The sequence below is a fragment of the Aplidium turbinatum genome, chromosome 2 (genome assembly GCF_918807975.1).
Source record: "Aplidium turbinatum chromosome 2, kaAplTurb1.1, whole genome shotgun sequence".
Lineage (NCBI taxonomy): Eukaryota > Metazoa > Chordata > Ascidiacea > Aplousobranchia > Polyclinidae > Aplidium > Aplidium turbinatum.
In genome coordinates, this window is record NC_137473.1 from 28,553,928 (window position 1) to 28,577,534 (window position 23,607).

Below are 23,607 nucleotides of genomic sequence, written 5' to 3' on the forward strand. Positions count from 1 at the left end.
AACTGTTTTGCTTACCAACTAGCCAAAATTTCCGTTTTTTATCCTAGTAATTTGTATTGTATTTCCGTCTTCTATCCTAGTAACCATGATAAACATGGCGTAGTTCGTAGCTGTTCTGTACTTACACAAAAGGGTGTACGTGAACGACCTATTGTGAAACTGTCCGTACTAATTCCTGCTAAAGAGTAGAGTTGATGTCATCGTTTTTCTATTGTATTGCAATGCTCTTGCTACACGATCCGCTTTCTCTGTCGTTTAGTCATTGTGATGCGGTATGTGATCGTAAAATCTTCTGTATCGTGTTTGTAAAAATGTGTACTGATTCTGCAGTCCCCATTTTGGTTGGGGAGTGTATGAGATTTTACCCCCTTTATTTTTTATTATTGTTCCGTAGTTGCGGTTACCACATTTTAGTTGTCGTGTGCTGCTGCGAAACCTTCCGAAGGTTACCGTGACAGAATTGTTTTGTAAGCAAGTTAGCTAATATTTTTATGTGCAGTTTTTTATCTGTAAATATCAGCAGCCGATTTGAGGTAGTAAGGGAATTCTTCAGTTTATAGTGAACATGTTGTACCTACAGTAGTTTTTGTTAGTGAAATCCGTGTGTGTTCGGTTTCAGTGCACTGTACAGTTAGCCTAATTATTTTGTATTCATGTTTTTCAAGACAATTAGGCTGTGAATTGTGATGTGATTCAATGTGACCAGTACGTCTGGAGCACATAAAAGTTTGGTAAGTGCACTGGCATGTTTGGTGGTAACCGCTTAATTCGTTGTTTTATGTATTTATGTTCGTTGTATTATTATTCCACAGTAAACCGTCCTGCAAAAATCTACTGAGTGTGTCCGGTGTTGCCAGGTCGCGTTTACTCACAAAAAAGAGAATCTTATCAGAACGCGAGCGTCACGCTCCACTGCGCTGTGCGCGAAGCTGATACAATAGACAATGATCGTTTGTTCAACCAGTTATGCAAGCCATGGGCACAAGTAACGCATATTTTATGAGGAGCTCAGGTCTTGTCTAGATCACCAAGTGGACAGCCAAAATATGCCATGTATATTTTCTTGATATCTTGAGTTTTTGATTGATTGATTGAATCTTTATCCTCGGACTGGGAAAGCTTCTTGCGGAGCTTAATCCTGGCAGTTTCGCATACTTGGTAGATAGGGGAGAGTGGGGCTAGTCGGAAAGATTTTTTTTTAAAGTGAAATTTAAAACAATTGGTGCATAACCTGACAACTTGAAGCGGCTTCAATTATCACCTATGGTGTCCTCTATCATACAACCAAAAATAAGTATTGAGTCAATTAAGCTTTTAATAAAAATTTAAAATAAACAAACATACAATTGATTTTTCAACTAACCCCATGCCTGGGGTTAGTTGAAAAACGTCAGTTTGATGCCCACCAATGAACTGGATACTATTTTTTCAACCAACAAACATTTATATGGGGTTGTAAGCAAATATGTTAACTTGCTTTAAAATCAAAATGCAATGAATTCTACATCAAATCATCGTAAAAATATTTTTTAATAAACGCATTGTTAAAACTTGTGATGCCGCATATATAGCACTTTCCAAATTATTCAAATTAAAATTTTACAATGTATGTCTGCTTAAAACAAGTACATTGGAGCTTATACTACTTATTATCATACCACGACGATATACTCGTATCATACTACATAGTCATACAGTTATCAAAACGTTTTCCAACTAACCCCACCCACTATTTTCCAACTAGCCCCATTAACATATGACAAACTATTTTCTTAAAATATTGAAGCATGGTGCGTTGGACTAAAATTTGTTTATTTCTTAGTGTTGTAGAACACCTACAGCTGACACACACCAAAAAACTTCTGCCTATCTTTAACGATATCGACGCATAAGATGTTTTTCAATACGCCAAAAATTTTACTTCGAAAGTAAGAAAATACAAAATTGTCAGCCAAACAGGTATACCTTGACTCAACAAATCGAAACTAACATGGATTATGTGTTTTTATAAACTACTTCACATGTTGGCAATAAATATTTAAAAAAGTTATCGAGAGTTAAAAAAATGACCATTTTTCAACTAACCCCGCCTTCCAACTAACCCCACTCTCCCCTACTAGTAAATCTACCACAAATATAGCAAAAAAGATCTGGATGATTTGTGCACTTTCGTCTTGACATAGCTATTTTGAAAACAGTGCAAGGTATTCTAAAATGCTGCAAACAAATGTTATTTTAGTAGGCTAGCCTGGGCTACATTAAACTCAAACATATAAATTGATGTAAGTTGTCGTAGTGTCAATGTTCGTAGACACTAGGGTTCAGTTTCTAGTAGATGATAAACGCACGTTTTCTAACTTGTTGATCGTCTTTCGTCTCAATCTCTCACGATCGTTAGCTTCTATTACTTGATCGATTCATGCAATGTTCATATACGAGGCCGTAAAATTGTACGGCTCCGGCTCATAAATTGTACGGCTTATCATGGTTTTATTATGACGTCACACTTAATTTGCGAATAAAAAAACTGCTTTACTTGCCTCTAAATGTGGCATGTTTTCAAAATTTTAAAATTGGAATATCTAGAAAACATGATGTGCTAGGAAAAAAATAAAGACATTTTTGAAATCAGCGCACAAAATGCTTCTAGAATCAATCAATCACGAACTCGATTAAAATTTGCTGTTGACCAGTGATTAGTTAAATCTTAGCCAATCATTAAGGGAAGAACCATTGCACTTTAATCAAACACCACATGAAACTTTGTTAGCATTGACGTGCAGTGGTGTGGACAGTGGTGGATTTCCAGAAGATTAGCTTCCGGAACGTAAGTTTTTTTACTTTCCAAGTGGGCTAGGTGGCGTAGAAGAGATTCAGATTTATACCCTGATAAGACTTTGAAACAACACATCTGATGTACGTGTTTAAAACGTTGCTAAAGTAAGTATAATAGTCTATAGATCAGTTGTTCTTAACCAGGGTTACACGCACCACTAAGGGGTGCGAGACCTGTGCCTAGGCGGTGCTGGGATGCTGAATTATCAAGGTTTGTTATAATAAGCTGTAAGAAGCAAAGTTGTTTTACCAGGTTTCAACAAAAATTTCGAACTGTTACTTTTCAACCAATCCTAGGAAGGGATGCGAGAACTGGTTGGAAATTTCAAGGTGGTGCCGACAAGGCAAAATGTTAAGAATCGCTGGTATAAAGAGTAAACTTGAAACAATTACAGTGTGTAGAGAGAGAAGCATGGTCAGATGTCAGTATGAGGTTCATTTGTGAAAATCCGCGCTCACACTTGCTCGATGAAATTGGAATGGATTTTAGTGACGTTATCAAATTTTAAAGACTCTGGGATCTTTTTTTCGTATAGTTACATAATCACGAAGTCCCCTCACAGCTTCGCGTTCATCTAAGCGCAATCTATTTGCCACTTCAATGATTTTGTTTTCTCCTTGTGTCATTACTGTGTCCTCTAGCAAAGTAGTTGGATCAAGTATTTTGCAGGCGTTAATAAATGACGAATCTGTTGAATTCAACAAGCGATCTTGGATGGAATTTCTTAAGTGATGATTGAAGATGCGGGATTCATTGGCGGGCTATTTCTGCATTGTTTAAATGCAATTCCACATCTTTGAACTCTAAGTTTTCTTCAGCATTCTTAATTGGCAACGCAATAATATCGCCCGGGTTTGTTCCTACGTATTAAAAATAATTTTGCAAGATTATTAATTTTGTTATCTGCATCCCAAATAATACATGCTTTGGTTGTCGGCTGCGTAGCCGAGTGGTGAGAACGTCTGCGCGACGTTCGAAAGGACACCGCTCCAGAGCACGCGGCTGTGTCTCGGCAAAGACACTTTTAATGGCAAGCCAAAATAAGGGGAGCAGCTGACTCGAAGACTATATATGTCACTTCGCTGCTTCCTGTCGTCTGTTGTATCGCATCTGTGGTCGCAGTGTACTGTATGTTATCGCAATGGGTGCAAATAAAAACACGATTATTATTATTATTTGTTTTGCAATTCGAGGCTTACTTCGATAACTCTTGCAAAGAATTGTACATCAAAGCCAAGTCCAACAAGAAATCTGTGGATGTTATGTTATCTTCGACAAAAGTCCTTGATATTTCACACGTTCGCGAGAATCTCTTGTATCGCTACTAGCTCTCATTTTGAAATGTTCGACAAGTGCTGGGAAATCATTCCAGACGGTTTGATTTCCCAGACATTCCAGTTTGCCTAACTGTGCGGAAACTCGAGGCTACCCAACGTGTGTCCAGTATCCTTCCGATTTTCAACAACTGCACTTCAACAGCCGCTGCATAGCCTATTCACCCAATTTCCTGCTATTTTTAGGAGAAGCGTAGTAAAGGCTATAAAGATTGTCCATGAAAGATCGAAATCGATTCACATTACTGACTGATTTTACAACATCACCAACCGATTGTTCCAATCTATGAATTTATCACGAAGCGTCACGACGGTCGCGGAATAAGACTGTTCTTATTGCTACTTTTTACAGTTGGTACCACGACTGCTCAGACATACAAAGCTACTCTGAATAGGGCAAGAGTGGTGCTAAAACGCTGGAACCTAATAAAAGTGGAAAAATACAGAAAAAACTAATTGTGACGTAATAAAGCGGCTCAATGAAATATCGGAGTGTAAACGTAAAGGTGTGGCGCTATAGAAGAGTCAAGACGCCTCAAGGTTGCACAATAACGGATCAAATTACAAATACCATCTTAACGCTACTCTGAATAGGGCAAAGCATAATAAACACATAAAATAGTAAGAGCATAAAATATTTGAGCTTCCGGAACGCCGTTCCGGACAAGCCAACTTTTTGATCGAGCTTCCGGAGCGGCGTTCCGGCTGAAATCCAGCCCTGGGTGTGGAACATAAGAGACTTTGCCTTCTGGAGGCAAATCAGTCAACAGAATAGGCTCACAATTTTACGGACAATCGTTCCCCAAATGAAACGTCACATAAAACCATTAAGGTCTACTTAAACTAGCTGGCGTCTTTCGCCATGGAAATTACTTAAAAATGAGCCGAGATCGCAACAAACTTCGTAACACCTGTAAAACATTGCACAAACCGTTTCAACACCTGTGAAATTGCTTCACAATGTTTTTCACTGTTACTTCACAGAAGCTGGTTACGTGCATTTCAAATATCTCAAGTAAGTTTCGTCATTTTAGAATTGTCGTTGGAAGGTTGGTCGAATATTAAAACTGTTTTTCTTACCAACTAGCCGAAATTTCCGTCTTTTATCCTAGTAATTTGTATTGTGGTGACAAGTTTTAGTGGCGTAACTGCCGCGTTGCGTTCCTTTTGGACAGCCTGTGGCTATTTTTTCTTGAAATACAATTCGTAAAAAGACGTTTTCAGAAGAGTATTGTTTCGGTGTCATCGCATACAGACGAAAGGATCCGGCAATTTTATGTTACAACTTTCCCACGAAGATATTATGGTTTTCCGCTATGACAAACAATACTCATTCTCAATCATTTTTTCACAGTATTTCTGATACACTTCTGGGTCACCCTCTAACTTTCTTTTCAAACCAGCCAAACGTTTCTATGCCAGCTTTCCTTCACCGTACGTTTATTAAATGCTAAAGGTTTTTTTCTTTTTTTGTATTGGCTGTGAGGTTCAGTCGTCCCCACATGGCTTCATCAACTGTCACACCTCCAGTTGCTTTAGGTATGTGGAGCCAATTGATTCTTTCAACTAATTCATCTATTTTAAACTGTTAGGTTTGGTGGCTGTGCTTAACTTTACGTTCATCGACGTATGCTTTAAATCGCATGCACGTTTTAAATTTCTGTGGTTTTGCCGCCGTTTCTTTTTGTTGGTTTGTTTACGTAGTAAACTATTAGTAACTTCAACATTGCTGTCGTTTTCGGACAAAGAAAAATAAATTGAATTCCTTTTATTTTTTAGTAACGCTAGGCTACCTGGTAGTGATCTCCTATTTTCTCCACAGAATCTTCCATAATCTTGACGATTTACGTAAACTTTACGGGTTATATAAACTTTAATATTCAGATAGATGGTATATTTATAATTATATACATTCCACGATAAAAAAAAACAACAATAACGCAAACAAGTAAACGCAGTTTAAAAACTAGGGCAGATAAGTTTAACAAGGTATTTCATACCATGTTAAACTAGTGCAAGCTTTTTATAATATTACTTTAAACCAGTGGTTCCCAACCTTTTTATCCTGTGGACCCTGTTAGTCAATAGGCCTATGCAAATTTAGTTTGTTGAAAACTCGTTTACATTAATAAGCTCTTTAGCCTTTAATATTTCTATTCGTATTAAAATAGTTAATACGTAATGAACTTTGCTGAAAAATATTTATTTAAAGAATATATTTAAAATATAAAAATCAATACATTTAACCGTCAGTGTGATGCTTATTGTGATCGTTTTTGTTTCGACAACTCATGAATACGTGAAGGAACATCTGTCTTGCTTTCATTGACAAATAAGTTGAATACCGTAATCTGATTCGAGTGTTAAATTGTAAGGAAAAAGTTTTTACATCGCAAGTTTAAGCACCATATCTTGATGGCATGAAAAACAATTCCTCTCCTGCTGTATCACTGTAGGCTACTATCAGCTACGTGAAATTCTTTGCGTGTGGTTGCTCGCTTTCTCAAACAGGCTCTAATTACACTGGTCAACAGCAAATTTTAAACGGAGATCCATATAGGTGAAAGGGTTTTTGAGGCTGATTCCGAAAAAGCCTTTATTTTTTTCTAGCACATGAGATTTGTGAGATATTTTCGTTTTAAATTTTCTATGCTATGCTGTTTGTTTATTATAGGCAGACTGTGTAATGCGATGTAATGCAATGGTGACGTACTTCATGAAGCATTGCATATATGCCTGACTGATAACGTTCATAAGGACAGTAGCCTATATAGGGGAGATGTCTTGCCAAGTAAATGACTGGTATATTGAGCAGTAACTCCAGAGGGCTCGGGTTCCAAATAGCGACTGTCAGAACAGCGACTGTCAATAGAGCGACCACACGACAGCGATTCATTTAAAACAGCGACTGTCAGTAGAGCGACTACACGACAGCGATTCATCAAAAACAGCGACTGCCACAACAGCGACCTCACTTCTTTTATTAAATCCGTTTTTGACCAAGAAGCTGAGCATCTGTACTTCCAATACCTTAGCCTACTAATTCTAACTGTAAACTAAAACTACCCTAAAAGGTAATTGACATGATAAAAAATACTTTACAAACTTTATCACAGATCAACTAGACTAGGCAATCATTGTCAAGCTGGTGCCATACAGAACCACCCAATTCGGCCTCCAAGTCAAAACCTGCTGACTGGCATGGGCGCCTACAATAAATAAAATTCAAAAATATGCCCACTTAAAGTGTTAAGTCGCTATCATAACAGTCGCTGTTTTAATGCAGTCGGCATTTATACAATCGCTGTTTGGAATGTCGCTCACTTCATTACGTCGCTATTATGAAGTCGCCATTATGACAGTCGCTGTTTTGACAGTCGCTATCCGGCCTGGATCCCCCTTGAGATGTCCAGAGGAGGTTTTTGCAGGCTTGGAAAATCCAGGTTTATCATTTTGTTTAGTGCCTTTGCTTTCACATTGATTTTCGGAATTGAAAACTTATGAACAGAATTTGTTCTCCTCTGGTTTTGCTTCCAGTTTCCAGAAACCCTCCATCAAAGTTGTCGTTTTGGATTGAGGCAATTAGACACCCTTCCAAGCAAGGACAACACTTTGTTTGCAGCTTGCCAGTGGATACTTTCGTCTTCGTGTCCAAGTATTCTCAAAAATTTTGTTTAAGATGATTGTGCAAAAAGCTTTTAGGCAATAGCCTATCATCAGCCTTTTTTGTTTGGAAATGTAATGATCCTTTGTAGCAAATTCAAATCAGAATGGAAAATATATCAACACCCAAAGTTTTGCTAGCAACACTAAATTGGTTGAGGGATTTTTTGTTGCAGTATAAAAACGTAGTTTTTTTTTTGTAGGATGCGACCAGCCAGGGTTAGCCACCTTGAATGCACAATTGGACCATCTTCCATCATTTATTAGGTTGTTTGGCCTAGTTACATGTTCGACCCCTTGTTTTGCCATTCTACTTATGGCATCAACTATTCAGTATCATCAACACCATACTTACAGCAGAACTGATATATCTTGAAAATTTGCAATTTGGACCCTCGATTTAGCATTAAAAGCGATTTTTTGCAACAACTAACTTTACAGCGCAATTAGGATAAATATTAAATAATCCAACAAAACTTTGTGTTTCTGCTTGTTTTCAGCTTTGTTTGAACATTCCAGCTTTAGTCGTTTTCGAGAAAAATATGACCAATAAAAATTACACCTTTTAGTCTAGGTGGCACGGGCGTTAGAGGGGGCCACCCTCCAAAATTTTGGAAAATTATTTCTAGGTCCATTTGGCAGCTTTTTAGAACAACTTTTTCAAATTTATAAAGAAGTGTCTTTCAGCCCACGCTAGCAAGTAGCCTAAGAGCATTTTTAATGCTTTTTTTCTCAAAACACAAATTTGACGATACTTTGAAAACGTGATGTAGTACAGAAAAATAAAGACAGATTCGAAATCAGTCTGAAAAATACATCTAAAATGACATAGGTTACTCGCGTTCTCGTTTAAAAATGGTGAACTTTTGTTGACCAGTGTTATGATATAAAGTACGTAGCACCTGTGACTTCACAGATGCTTTGTTTCCTCTTTTCATTACCAATATTATTGAAACTCTCAACTTTTGAGTGAGAGATATGAAGTCTCAAAGGTTTAATTAGTGGGGAGTGCCTATACCACGAAAACGAAAACATCAATATTACATTAATGAACAATTAAGTTGTGAAATTGGCCTTAGCTAGGGTTGTAAAAATACATTTTGTGTAAAATACACATGTGTAAAATACATGTAAAATACAAGAAAAATACATCGACGGAAAAATACATGTATTTTTCGTATTTAATTAAAACTTATTAAAAGCTCGCGTCATGCTCCGGCAACAGCGTAATGGCAGGGAGCATCCGCTCGCTACGCGAAGTTTTTGGTCCTTGTAGGTCAGTGGTTCCCAAACTCATTGTCGCGACCCGAACGAGGATCGCAAGGATGCTTCTGAGGGTCGCGGAATGGTAGGCCTACATAACAACGTAAACAAATGAGGACTAAAAAAACAGAGAGAGACTGTTCACCAGGCATTTTATAATAAAAGTAATTTGCGTTCTTCTGGTGACTATTTACTAGGTTACCTCCTGATGTTAAAGATGATAACTAGCTTTTGTATTTCCGACGTTTCGTCAGTCAGCACGACTGACTTTATCAAGGTGGCTAAAACAGGTTAACACAACCTGTTCAGCAACGATGGCACAACACAAAAACGTACTGATAAAATGAATAAAGTAAGCAGCAAGAATCAGAATTAAAACACGCAACAAGACACCTAGAGGTTAAACTGAATGCAGTGAATGCCTAAAACCAGTAGGCTGCTTTCCAACAGCGTAAATTTATCTATCTATTGGGCCACCGTCAAGAAACATTGAAAAGTCATCAGACAAGACAGAAACCAAGGGAATTGGCAATAACAATGATAGAGAAGACGCACTGAGAATGGAAAAGGTGAAGTTAAAGTTAAAGTAATTTTTTGTACACAGAGGGAAAATTCTGACCATCTTTCTGGTTGAGAGCATGTTGTGCTTTCTGGTTTATGTACCACTTTTCTGTAAATAATCTTTTTGTGTAATCCTTTTCAGTTTTAAGAATGGTAGCGTTGGTCCAAGTAATTTTATGGTCTGAATTTATAGAATGTTTGCAAAGAGCGGAATGCTCCGGACGTTGAAATTTAATAGCTCTTTGGTGCTCGTTGATTCTAGATTTAAGGTCACGTTTTGTCTGTCCAATGTAGATTAAATCACAGTCATGACACGGAACTTGGTAGATCAATCCAGAAACTTCACCTTCTTTCATGGGGTCTTTAGCCGAGGGAAGGTATTTACCTATTGTCAGATAGGGTTTCATCGCAACTTTGATTCCTATGCCATAAAGGATACGCTGAATTTTGTCGGTTACCCCCCTTATGTAAGGAAGACAAGTAAAAGATTTATAAGGAGGAAGCGAAGGTTTCGGTTTGGGTCGCTGTATGCAAGCAAGTTTTCGTGGAAATCCGTTGAGCATTAAAGTATTGTGAATGTTTTTCTTGTGGTGTGAACGTTCAGAATCATCCGTTATGTGAGTGTCCAGTCTGTTGTACAATGTTTTGGCCACTGTGAGTTTTTGATGCTTGGGGTGATGTGAGTTGAACTGCAGGTATCTGTCTGTATGTGTTGGTTTTTTGTGTATGGTAGTGGTTAGTTTTTTGTTGTTGCTATGGCGAACCACTTTAACATCCAAAAATGAAATTTTGCCGTTGACCTCATGTTCTATGGTAAATTGAATGGATGATGAAATGCTGTTAAGTTGTTGACGACACGTTTTGCATCATCAAAAAAACTGCAGTTAATGATTTTCACAAGCACCTTAACAGCATTTCATCATCCATTCAATTTACCATAGAACATGAGGTCAACGGCAAAATTTCATTTTTGGATGTTAAAGTGGTTCGCCATAGCAACAACAAAAAACTAACCACTACCATACACAAAAAACCAACACATACAGACAGATACCTGCAGTTCAACTCACATCACCCCAAGCATCAAAAACTCACAGTGGCCAAAACATTGTACAACAGACTGGACACTCACATAACGGATGATTCTGAACGTTCACACCACAAGAAAAACATTCACAATACTTTAATGCTCAACGGATTTCCACGAAAACTTGCTTGCATACAGCGACCCAAACCGAAACCTTCGCTTCCTCCTTATAAATCTTTTACTTGTCTTCCTTACATAAGGGGGGTAACCGACAAAATTCAGCGTATCCTTTATGGCATAGGAATCAAAGTTGCGATGAAACCCTATCTGACAATAGGTAAATACCTTCCCTCGGCTAAAGACCCCATGAAAGAAGGTGAAGTTTCTGGATTGATCTACCAAGTTCCGTGTCATGACTGTGATTTAATCTACATTGGACAGACAAAACGTGACCTTAAATCTAGAATCAACGAGCACCAAAGAGCTATTAAATTTCAACGTCCGGAGCATTCCGCTCTTTGCAAACATTCTATAAATTCAGACCATAAAATTACTTGGACCAACGCTACCATTCTTAAAACTGAAAAGGATTACACAAAAAGATTATTTACAGAAAAGTGGTACATAAACCAGAAAGCACAACATGCTCTCAACCAGAAAGATGGTCAGAATTTTCCCTCTGTGTACAAAAAATTACTTTAACTTTAACTTCACCTTTTCCATTCTCAGTGCGTCTTCTCTATCATTGTTATTGCCAATTCCCTTGGTTTCTGTCTTGTCTGATGACTTTTCAATGTTTCTTGACGGTGGCCCAATAGATAGATAAATTTACGCTGTTGGAAAGCAGCCTACTGGTTTTAGGCATTCACTGCATTCAGTTTAACCTCTAGGTGTCTTGTTGCGTGTTTTAATTCTGATTCTTGCTGCTTACTTTATTCATTTTATCAGTACGTTTTTGTGTTGTGCCATCGTTGCTGAACAGGTTGTGTTAACCTGTTTTAGCCACCTTGATAAAGTCAGTCGTGCTGACTGACGAAACGTCGGAAATACAAAAGCTAGTTATCATCTTTAACATCAGGAGGTAACCTAGTAAATAGTCACCAGAAGAACGCAAATTACTTTTATAACAAATGAGGACTTTTACACAATCCAACCATTCCAACTGCGGATTTTAGAGCCCTGTGTATTCTTGTTTATCAACGTTTAGTGATTGTACTTAATACCTTACTTGCAATGGCCTTATAGCATGACGTACTCAACAGAGGCCATGTCATCGTGCGTGCTGGAGTCTAAACTGGAGGCGAACATGTTTTCATGACTTTGACATACCATATTGAAAAGATATGTATAAAAAGTTGAAGTGAACGTTTTTCACCTTAAATATTTATCTTACATGAAAAAGTTTGCTAGAAAATCAATTTTTAATTGTATATTCATTCGCCATTTGCGCAAGCATACTAAAACTATGCAGAGTTGCCAGGTGTGAAAACACCAACAGATATCTGTGTGCTTTAATCGGTACTGTCCCGTTGTTCTGTTATTGAATTTGCACAATTGTTTTAACATACCCTTCTTTGAACAGGAAAAATCTACAAGAACTATCTTTACTTTTCAAAAACGCAGAAAAGTCTTAGTTTTTAAAATACTTTTTTTTTCTTTCAATTTTAATATAATTCCTATGTGATGAAACTTTACTAAACGTTTCATTTAGCAGCTTTATCTGCGGTTTTTATAATTTATATATTGAGCAATTTTTTTAATTTTACTCAGCTTTGTTTTGAAAATTGCACTTCTTTTCATGGCATTTCCTTTAAAAAGTTAATTGTTTTAAACTTCTGGCAACACTGATATTGTGTTCAATAATTGAATTAGGTTTTGCGGTAGTTTTTAAGGTGCTTGCTGTTGAAATGTTATTTAGGGTAGGATATTTGGATAAATGAAATGTTGATTTATTGAAATACTGGCCATGCAAACAAATATTGAGTACCGAGGCTGAAGGCCAGCTAGCGAATGCCGGTAGCCGCGTCGGTTTTGGTAAAATAATGTTAGGCTACTTGAGGGCACACCCAGAAGTGTTATGAAATTGTGTGAAAAGTAACTTACGGTACTGTACGGTACCTTTGAGAATGATGGGAATTGTTGAGGCTAGCTTTGTTTTTTTTTTCCAAATTGTTGTAGCTGTTTTTATTTTTAGTAGAGCTGTAGTATATTAAACGCATGATTGCAGTGTCAGCCTTCAGCTCTTAAGCCTAAAATTGCTTGCATGGTCAGTATTTCAAGGTCGCCATGGCTCAGACAAATCTAGAAATCCTATGCAGCATTTTGAAATTCTACTTTAGAAAAATAATTGCTTAGTCTGGCTAGACTTGTGCAGGCTAATACTTTGCTACACTGTAGAACAGTACAGCAAAAATGTGGCATGAAGGCACCCAGGAATTAAGAGACACTTTCATTTTCGAACCTGGTTTTAAAATTTTGTTGCAGTCTAATATACCCGATTGTTCTATACTGTGCATGTAGTATAAATAGGAATAGTCTAATGTGGTATAAGAAGGAATAGTCTAACAAACGCGTTTAAGTTTGTGTGCATTAATAAAAATTTAGTCTCCAATTTTGAGACCAGCAAAGTTTTTAAAAAAAAAGCAAAACGTTAACATGTTTAGATTGTTCTTATAAAAACTGTGCATTTAAATTTTGCTGCTTAAAGTTTGATAAGTTGAATTTGGTCAGTTTATGCGGTCTCAAAGCATCATTTGTGAATTTTGTCAAACTTGTGCCATTGCAAAGTGTAGCCTATAGTTAGTGCAGGCATAGTTTTCATTACATCTTCATTTTCATGTATATTTCAAAGTATGTTAAGAGGTTATTTGATATTTAATTAAGATGGGTAGAAAATGTTGTGTGACTAATTGCCATGGAAATTATGATGAGGCAAACAAAGAAACAACTTTTCGTTTACCTCGAAATCCTGAAAAGAAATATACCATATATATACAATTATACATATATCAGGTGACACAGTTTGCCAATGGGTACTTTATGGTTATATCATGTTTCATGAAGTTGTTAACCACTGTTGCAGAACCTCGTTATGTCGTGTTTTTCACTCTATATCAGATCAATACCAGTTATCTGTGAACAAAAAGTATGCAGCTACATTGGCCAATATTAAAGTTTAAAAATTATTGTTGTCTATTTTTACCTGTATCAGAAAAGGAAGTAAAACAAAAGATTTTAAAACTTGTGCATTAAAAACTTGTTTTTTGTTTGTTTTTCTTTGTTGTTGAGACTTCTGTAAGGACTGTTATAGAACTTCTTTAAATGTCCATTTTCATTCCTGAGAAGTCCTTGCACTGATATTATTTAAAGTTGTCGTAACAGATAATTTTTTCGTTCATTATCTGAACTAAAGTAGCACCACATTAGTTGCGCAACCAGGGGGGCTTGGTTTAGCCCCCCCCCACTTTACTAAAATCCTGGTTGCGCTACTGGCCACAGTCCTTTCATGTAGTAGTTTTGACCATGTAGGTACATTGTATTTTTGTGAATCAGCTCTATAAAAAATAATAACTTCAAAGTTAAAACCTTACACATCTACTGTAATTGTTTTTATTATTGTAACACACACGGGAACAACTATTCATTGGAATAGACTATGTCAAGCATATGAAATGCCATGGATGAAAATGTATTTTACATTTTGAAATTTAAAAGCAAAATTTTCATTATAATCGTTTTAGGTTTAAATATACTGTGTTTGCAATGCAATATGTCAATGAAAATGTTCGCCTCCAGTTTAGACTCCAGCACGCACGTTGGTTTGGCCTCTGTTAAGTACGCCATGCCTTATAGCCTTCTACAGATATTATATATTGTGATGTCACAGGCGATCTAGGTCACAATTAGGTCATTGTTCTATTGCGGACATGTGTAACCGCCCACCACGTTGTTCTGAGTGGCCGCGTGGTAGGCTACTCAGCATAATGTTAGTTCACTTACATCAAAGCAAGTTTAAGCTTTGTGATGTAAGAATGCTGCCTTGCAATTTCGCAATACGAGGTTAGCACTTAGAAGCTGTATGGAGTTGAAAATACGAAAAATACATGTATTTTACGCACAACCAAAAATACAGTATTTTTACAACCCTAGTCTTAGCTGTTAAATCAACTCCATGCATCATATAACTACAACACATTGCATACAACATCCAATAAAAAAAATATATATCAGAAATAGCAAAAAAGATCTCTCACATAAGCTAGATTCAAACATAGCAAGAGCCCAATTTATAGGAAGTTTATTCTTCTCCCAAACAACCACGGGCTGTTCATAAATCATATGACGCTCTTGTGAGAGACTGTCAAAACCGTCATTATACATAGTTGAAGACATAGGCTACATCACCAGTCACATGAGAAGCGTAATAAGAACATGGGGTAATACGATATTTTGATAAAATCCATGAGTTTTAACCCGGATTTAAAACATGTGATCAATAATTTTGATAGGAATAATACTTCAAGGAATATTTCAAAACTGGTCAAGTGCTTTAGGTTCATCTATCTCCGATTACAATTTGAAATTTCCAACATCATTCTTATTTAAACTTAATTTATCAAATTAAAAGGACAGTAAATGCTGACAGTGGAGAGTTACCAATTGAAATGTTCAAGTTTAATGAACTGACATGATTCTGCAGAAATAATTCGCTAAAATTGGCAACATACAAAAATCTCATTCTCCCATGAAATAGAAAAATTCTTAGAGATGAGGTTGAAACCACATACCCAAAAAATTATTCAAGTTAGGCCAGATGACACCGGTGACAAAAATAGTTTACATAAAGGGATTTTCCTTATGTCACGAAATATTTTACTCAGCATGTTATCTGGTGCTATTGAATTGTCTTCCAGTTACTTTTGTGCCATTGCTTTTTGTCTCCTATCGTGCGTCTTTTATTCTTGTGTTTTTTTTTTTGGGGGGGGGGGTTCGAATCCGGACAATCATGTCAGATACAAATAAATAATAGTAGCATACTACGTTTGGCCTCGGTCACATTCTACTGTATAAGAGGCTTTGAAATATCCCTGGATGTATGAAATACACCTCAAATGTGACTTAACTTTAAAACCCGAGCTTATTGACAACTTCGATTTTATGATGCCCAAGAAAAGCTTACCAGGGGCTTTTTAAATAGGAAAGCTTTCTAAAACCTTAAAAAACAATAAGCAAATTGAGTGAAAATGGCCCATAGCCTATCTGATTGCATATTAACGTTTGAAATTACTTATTGAAACGCTGCATAAATTCTCTTCGCCATGCGTCAGAATTAGCAAAAAATATGCTGGGGCGAAATCAATGGTTTTACGTGGCGTGGACATGCAAACTCTTGAGTTTAGATTTCAGTTATGCATTTCTTGATACTGATATATAAGTTGTAACAAACATTAATTAAGATTAAATCAATACGAATTAACATTAAACAGTACATAAAATATTACTGGAAAACTGCGTATCGAGATCAAGCAGCTTGATATGTTGTTTTTTTCCAAGATGTTAAAGAAGAAGCTACAACGCATTGGTCAACAGCTAACTCTCGTTCAAACTGTCGCTCAGAAAAGAAAGAAAAGCTGAGAAAAATATTAAAATGCAATGTTGATGAGGGATGACTTCAGTGGTTTGGATATAGGCGATAAAAATATTAAAACACAAATGAAAGGTCGAGACGTCCGTTCAACCGACGTAATATAACAAAAATAGCGATGTGTTTGGCGAAAATGTGCACAATACAAAACTACAGGACATACGAGTGGTAAGACGGTGCAAATAGTTTCATCGTGCAGCTGTTACTTGAACATCTGATGCTGACTCAGCACTCAGGGCACTTAGCACATGAGGAGCTGACTATAGTGACTGAGTATAATAGAAACCTGACCGGTTGAAATAATACCAGTGGCAGAAAAACTTATAAATACAAAGCAACATCAAAGTAATAAAAATTTACTAACATTATAAACATGATAACAGTGGGAGATTAGTTTGTTCAGTGGGAATGGTGGATATTATGTTGAAATATCATCTAATAATGCTACACGTGACGTTAACATCGATTTTAGCACATTAACTACCACAGGCTACGTCACCCTAGCCATCTAATTAGCCCGTTTTTACATTGATTCAACGACTACCAAACTCGATTTTCTGCTGGGATGTTTCAAATGCATAAAGGCTTATTGATGCCATCACCAACTTAGCGTGTTTGGACGTAATAATATGAAAGCATGGCAGAAGTAAATTGTTGCAATCAAATCACAAGCATTTGAAGAAAATAAAACCAATAATAATAATTTCATTTAACTCGCATCAGTGCGCAGAGAAAGCTGATCATCGTCAGGTGTGCTGCTCGACTCCAAAATATCGTCCGTTGATTGGTCAGCTGACGACATGGTCTGTTGATCATCATCCTGAAACAAAGAGTTGATGCATACGTTAAAAACTGCAACGGTGCGGACATTTCTGACAATAAACAAATAAATACACTAAAAAATTAAAAGAAAGCTGAAATAGCTTGTAGAAATGATAATTTAGTTTTTGTTTCGCGAACTAGCCAGATACGTTTATGATAGTTAAACAGACAATAATTGCACACATAAGTTGTGTAATACAACTCACTTCGTCACACAGACACGTCTACCTAAGTAACTCCAGAGTAAAATTAATCATGAACCAAATAGACAAGACGAGCACAAAGCCTTGACCTGATTATAAAGTTTTGTTGAACTTGGGATATACAAGACACCAGTGGCGACTGGTGAGTTCTACTGTAGAAATGGGGGAGCTGCGGGCGGGTGAAGGCCGGCCGCGTGTTCGCCAAAGGCCATTACAACAGCGGGGGGCTGGGAGCTCCCCCACATCATTTTGAAAAATTACATTTGATTAGGTGCATTCTGAGCGTATTTTCAGCTCTAAATTGTGATACAAGTTTAAAATAAAACTTGGCTTATTTAAGAGTTTCGTAAATGTGCAATATTTTGTAGGGGAGATCAACAAACAAAAATGTGAACAAAGTTATCAAGCTTGGCCGCTATTAAATAATATTTATGTCACAACAAACAATTTAGAGCAAAGACTAGCTATTGTGTTGTTACAGCATCTGAGCATGGCAGGGTGATGCAACTCACATGGTGAAACAATGTTAGTACAATATTATTAAATAAAATAATGATGAATTCTTATTCATTACAGTAACAAGCAACAGGTGGTAGGCCTGACCGGTCAGTGGTCAGTTATAAATAACAGCTGCAAAGTTTAAAGCCAAACAAGTGATTTCTAAAGTGTCTAACATGCATTTCCATGTAAACTCAAAGCTGTAAAGCCAGCCTATCATTGCTCCTGCAGAATCTTGAGTACCCTACCTGACGGAAACATATGAACGATCTGCAGTTTCAAAACTTTTTAACTAATTAATAATAAGAATATCAGCTTTACTTTTTATTAAAGCTTTTTCAAGCTATCATTAAAACGTCAACAACCGTTCCACTTGGGATAGCATCCTGCTCAAAAAAACCTTTTGCTATTCGTTTGCAATGGCAATTCAAAAAAAATTTGCGGCTCTTCGACATCACAAACGATTGTTTCTTTTATTGTAACCTTGTGCAAAGTATTTCCTTGAACACGCAGGGTTTTTAAATATAATTTACACTTATAACAGTCAGCAATTCTGTGAGCAGAGAACACAAAACACATTTTGGGCAGAAGAAAGGCTAACATATTTTAGATTTTTTTTGTGAAAGCTTTTGTGGGTGCGGTGCAGCAACGCAGCACACACGTAGCACTAACGCACACGCAGCACTAACGTGCCGCAACTGCAAGACACCAATAATAATCATTGATATAGCGTAATGTCTAAGGGGCACGGGGGGGGGGGGGGCAAGTACATCCCGATCATTTTGAAGTTGCAGTGTCTTTTTTTTATTTTACATTTTATTTTTTATAACGTTAGTTTAAAATTTTGTCAGAATTATGAAGTGTCAGTTGTAGCGGGTTCGGGTCACATAATTGGCGCAATTCATGCACTTGAAACTTTTCTGTCTTGAAAACTAGAATGCACGTTAGATAAATAGCAGTGATATGCCAAGAATACGTCACTAATTTTAGTGTTTTTGTGACCAATCAAAAATTTACAAACGCATTTATGACATCATTATCGTGTTTGGGTCATATCAATTTTGTTCGTTTGTCATCTAGAAAAAAAGTTTGCAGTTTTGCGACGTGCAGACTTTACTAATTTTAAGAATAACCGTACTTTTATAAGTTGCTGCGTCACCAATTTCCTTTTTTTCGTTGGTTTGGAGGTTAACCACGCCTATTGTGCGTGATATCTAAACTTTTTTATCGTTGTATTGCCACTTTGTATTTTTTTTCTAACGTGAGTTATTGTTGTGAGACAGTAGTAAAGTGAAAGTGGAAAGTTGTGAGTTATTCTCTGCTTTTCTTTATCAGCGAAAAATGTTGATTACTGTATTTTTGTTTAAATCAAGGTTAAGGAAGACATAAATATATGTTGTGATAGGCCTAACAGAAATTATAGTCAAGAAATTTTCTTTGACGAAGCAAAAAAAAAGTAGAAAAATGTGACTAGTATAGAAATTTCTAATTTTTTTACCTGCTTATGTTCTGCTTTTGTTGTTTATATAGACCTAGTTGAGCTGTATAAAGCAAAAGTACGATACTGTCGACCTAGGTAAACCACTTGCTTCAATTGACGATCTATTTTTGTACTGGTATCTAATCTGATTTTTAATACGCTACAGTTTTTTCACAGTGTGTTGGACTATTCGCTTTAATTTAACGAGGCTAACTTGGCTTTTCAATAAGATGTAATTTTGGTTGGAAGAAAAGGGCCAGATTTTTTTTGCTTTGCACAAGCAACCTTCTTGTTCGAACTTTTTATGCCATGTTCAAATCTGCTTTCCATCTGGCCCTTTTCTTCCAAATCGTTGCGCAAATGCACGCTACAGCATACTCCATAGTATACAAATGCTTTTTCTACGCTATTGTATGGCATTTCTACATCTAAAAAGAAAAACGCCTGAAAATTAAAAGATAGACTTTTATGTTGTATCTGTACATACGATTAAAATTTGAGATCGTATAAGCGATAATTGGTAAAGTTACAAGACTGTACAAGTGTACATTGTACAATGATGTCAAATTTTTGAAACACCCTGTAGTTTCGCGTAAGTGTGTTTCAAGCAAAATGCGGTGTATTTCAAACTTGTGCTTCTGTTGCATAATTCCTTTGCCTTGATATTATTTTCAAGTGAAACTTCTCAAACAAAGATGTTCTTTGCTCTATTCGCGTCAAACACGTCAAGTTTATAGCGATTTGATCACGCTTCAGCAAAAGCAATCAAACTTTGTTTTCAACAAAGTAGACTTATTGCAAAATTGTAGATTAATACGGTCCAACTTTATTTTGTCGGTAGTTATTTGAAGATTTGTTTGCGAGCCAATGACGATACTGCCTGAAACTTATTGTATAACGCTGATTAACATAACATGTTTGGTCGCTGTATCAAAAAAGGTGTAGCCTAAGGCCATAGGCCCCGGGTTTTGAAAATTGCCGGGGGGGGCAAACTTTCTAGCCGACTGATTGCTTACATTCAAAATGCTGATGTTTGTTTGTTAGCATTGATGTTTGTTTGCGTCCATCTGCCATTGTATATCGCCAAGCTTTATAATGTAGGCTCAGGCCTCGAAATTCATGGCGGACATGTCCGCCGTCACAGCATGTGATGTCCACGGGAAGTACCATCTAGATCGGTCATATTTGTCCGCCGAGAAATAACACAGGAACTTGCGATATAAATCGTCATTGCATAGCACGAACAATTGTTGCAATAATATATTTTCCAGCGCATTCTAGCGCGCATCTAGAAAATGTGAATACTGTATCCCTTAGCTTCCATTCAAGGAGGAAAACTTTCGATTTTTACGTTGCTTCAACGATTGATGACATTGAATCAGCGTAACAAAGGTGAATTCTTCGCTAAGAATCAATAGGAGTACAGGTACTTCTACACTAATCACGCGCAATTTAGTTCAAGTTTTACGTCACAATGTCTGGCTTTGATCTCCGAGTAATAATGATACGGCAACGTTGGTTAGTGGTTACTAAATTAGATTATACGAGTAGGCTATTACAGCAAGATGCAACAAAATTTGTTAAGTTTTGGTATTACAGTAAGAAAGAAAAGGCTCAAGGAAAATTCACTTTCGTTCACATGACACGCAAAAATAAACTTAAAGAAAAAAAGCCTGTGAAACTTGCACAGCAGAAAATAGTAGAGTTGGTGTAGAAATTTTCCGACTCCAGCCCAGAGTATTGTGACGCAATAAGCCACACGACCTCGTTCGGGGGAAGTTAATCAGTTACGTGACGTATTGACCAGCTACACGGCGCTTTGACTCTTCAAGCGCAAGTCGTTGGTCTGATGAAAGCCTTTCAGAGTGACTTTACTGATTTTTTAAAAAGCCTTCTAAAACCGTAGTTATAGTTCTGAAATGGCAAAGAATTATTATCAAGATAAAGTGATTAAGCATGACGATCGACGGCTAAAACTGGTGTGTCCGCCGTGAGACATGATTTGTCCGCCGAGATAGCTGCTCAGACCGGACACGTTTGTCCGCCGTCAACAAAAACGAATTTCGAGGCCTGTAGGCTACTTCGAATTATATGCTAGTCACTTTGAACTTTAGCTCTTAATACACGTAGATACTAAACTGAGCAAACTGCACCTCGTTATTGACACTCCCAAGAAAAAACAAAGCAGAAGAAATCAAGAAAAACGTTTTTCAATCATTGTTACTATGCTTCAACCGCACCATGCTGGCGTTTATCAGCTACCGTACTTCTGTTTCTTTTGTTATCTTAGGAGCAGCGCTCTTGTTGCAACAAGTAGATCTTGTAATTGAGATCGATCCGCAATGAAGGTCAAACTAAGGCAAATTTGAACTTACAAACATTTGCTTTAGGATTTTTAAAAAATATTTTGCGGGGGGGCAGCCACCCCGAGCTAAACTCACGGGGGTGCGCCCAGGGCCTCCGAGAGAAGTCAGCACTGGTCGGGAAACAATACGAAAAATGGGCCCCATAATATTTTTTAGCAAATATTGCGTTGCATGTTCGTGTTAAGCTGAAATTAGCCTACTTTCCTCAGCAGAAAAAGAACTTCGTTTAATGTAAAAATCATAATAATCACTGGGTTACACTTGCAGCAAAAACGCCATTGAGGCTAACTATTTTGTCTAGAAAGCTTTGTAAACACACAATAGGCCTACAGGCAACGAAAATAGTTCAACCAAGCATTTAATTCAGGAGTGTCCAAACTTTTTCCCACGCGAGCCAGATTTGATAATAAGTGTTCGCGGGCCAACAGCCACAATAATTTTTCTGAAAACTGCAAGTTGAATTTATATGATTTTTGTGTGTCTGCAGGCCAAAAATAACACATTGTACAACAACAGGCGCGGGCCGTACAAAAACGTCTCGTGGGCCGGAGTTGGCCCGCGGGCCAGACTTTGGACATCCCTGATTTAATTCAACCCTTTTTGGACTTTTTGCAATGCAAAGTTACGAATCATAGCATCAAATGATAAAATTTTGCGGCGTCTGAATTGATGCACAACATGTATAGTTAGGCTTTTCAATCGGTTTTGAGTCATAGGCCTACCGGAGCGCAAACAATTCTTTACAAATTTCAGTAATTGCTAAAACCACGTTCTCAAAGCGCAACCGTTGGAGGTAGCTATCGGAACACAAAAAAAATCATAACAAAACTGTTTGGAAAAACCTTTCGAAAGTTGCAATCAATGATTCCTTGTGTAGAGATTATGGGGTGGTTCGTTCTGGTTTGCAGCTGAAGTTTGCTGTGTGGCTTTCTGTCAAAAGTACCAACTCATCCATAGGCGTAGCCAGGGGGGGGGGGGGCGAAAGGGGCCATGGCCCCCCCCAAATTTTCAAAGTTTGGATTCCGAAGTTGAACCCTTTGTTGAAAATATAATATAATTTGTATAAATTTATATCGTTTTCCAAGACATCTGGCTATTAACACCCCCAAGGACAGACACACAGAAAGACACCAAAAAATTTTGCAAATCGTAAATCGCGCAAAATTTACGCTTTATTAATTTTAGCCGCAGTTTTTGCCCGTTCGTGTGTAACAACTACCTTTAATAAGTTAATAGCTGTTTATCTGCTAATAAATTTCATACAAATATTACCCTAAAAGTGTTTCCAGAAAGCGCTATAATCCATTATTTAAGTGTAATTTTGCAAAAATTTTCCGGGGGAGCATGCCCCCGGACCCCCCTAGAATACGCGTGCCTTCGGCACGCTCTAACCCTCCACCAGCTTTATTGCTTCCCTTGCTTAACCCACCAGGATACGCCACTGCACATCAGGTTGCGATGTCTTAAATCAAACACTTTGTCGTTCTTTTCAATTCATTGCCCCCCCCCCCAAATTTTTTTCTGGCTACGCCACTGAACTCATCCAAAATGTCTTGAAAAATGCCATTGATGTAGCTTACAAATGGTTTAAATTTGTCCCACATGCCCGCAACTGCACAACAGACATACGATGAAATTTTCATGGAGCTTCAAACTCATCGACGATATGTTTGAGTTTGTTGATACATTTGTCAGTTCCAACAACTATCGAATCCTTTGCAATGTACGGTAGAATGCATTTCCTTCGAATGATTCAGCTCGTTAAGTGGAGTTATAAAAGCGTTCTGTCCTCAGGAAAACAAAAACATTTTCTTTTAAATTTATAACTGCCGCTGCAACTTTAGCTTGCGAGTAGTAGCCTACTCTTCTCAGCTTTCTTTTACTTAGATTACATCTTCCTTTAATTTCAT

At 37.2% G+C, this 23,607-nt stretch overlaps 1 protein-coding gene across 1 annotated transcript in view; it reads right to left on the reverse strand.

Moving 5' to 3' along the window:
* Positions 1–14,890: 14,890 nt before the first annotated feature.
* LOC145788482 (rap guanine nucleotide exchange factor 1-like) overlaps positions 14,891–23,607 on the reverse strand; it is a 30,980-nt gene continuing 22,263 nt past the window's right edge. The window contains exon 9 of the mRNA XM_082600246.1: positions 14,891–17,148. Within this exon, the coding sequence (XP_082456372.1) occupies positions 17,038–17,148 (111 nt within the window). The 3' untranslated portion in view covers positions 14,891–17,037. The remainder of the gene's footprint in view (positions 17,149–23,607) is intronic.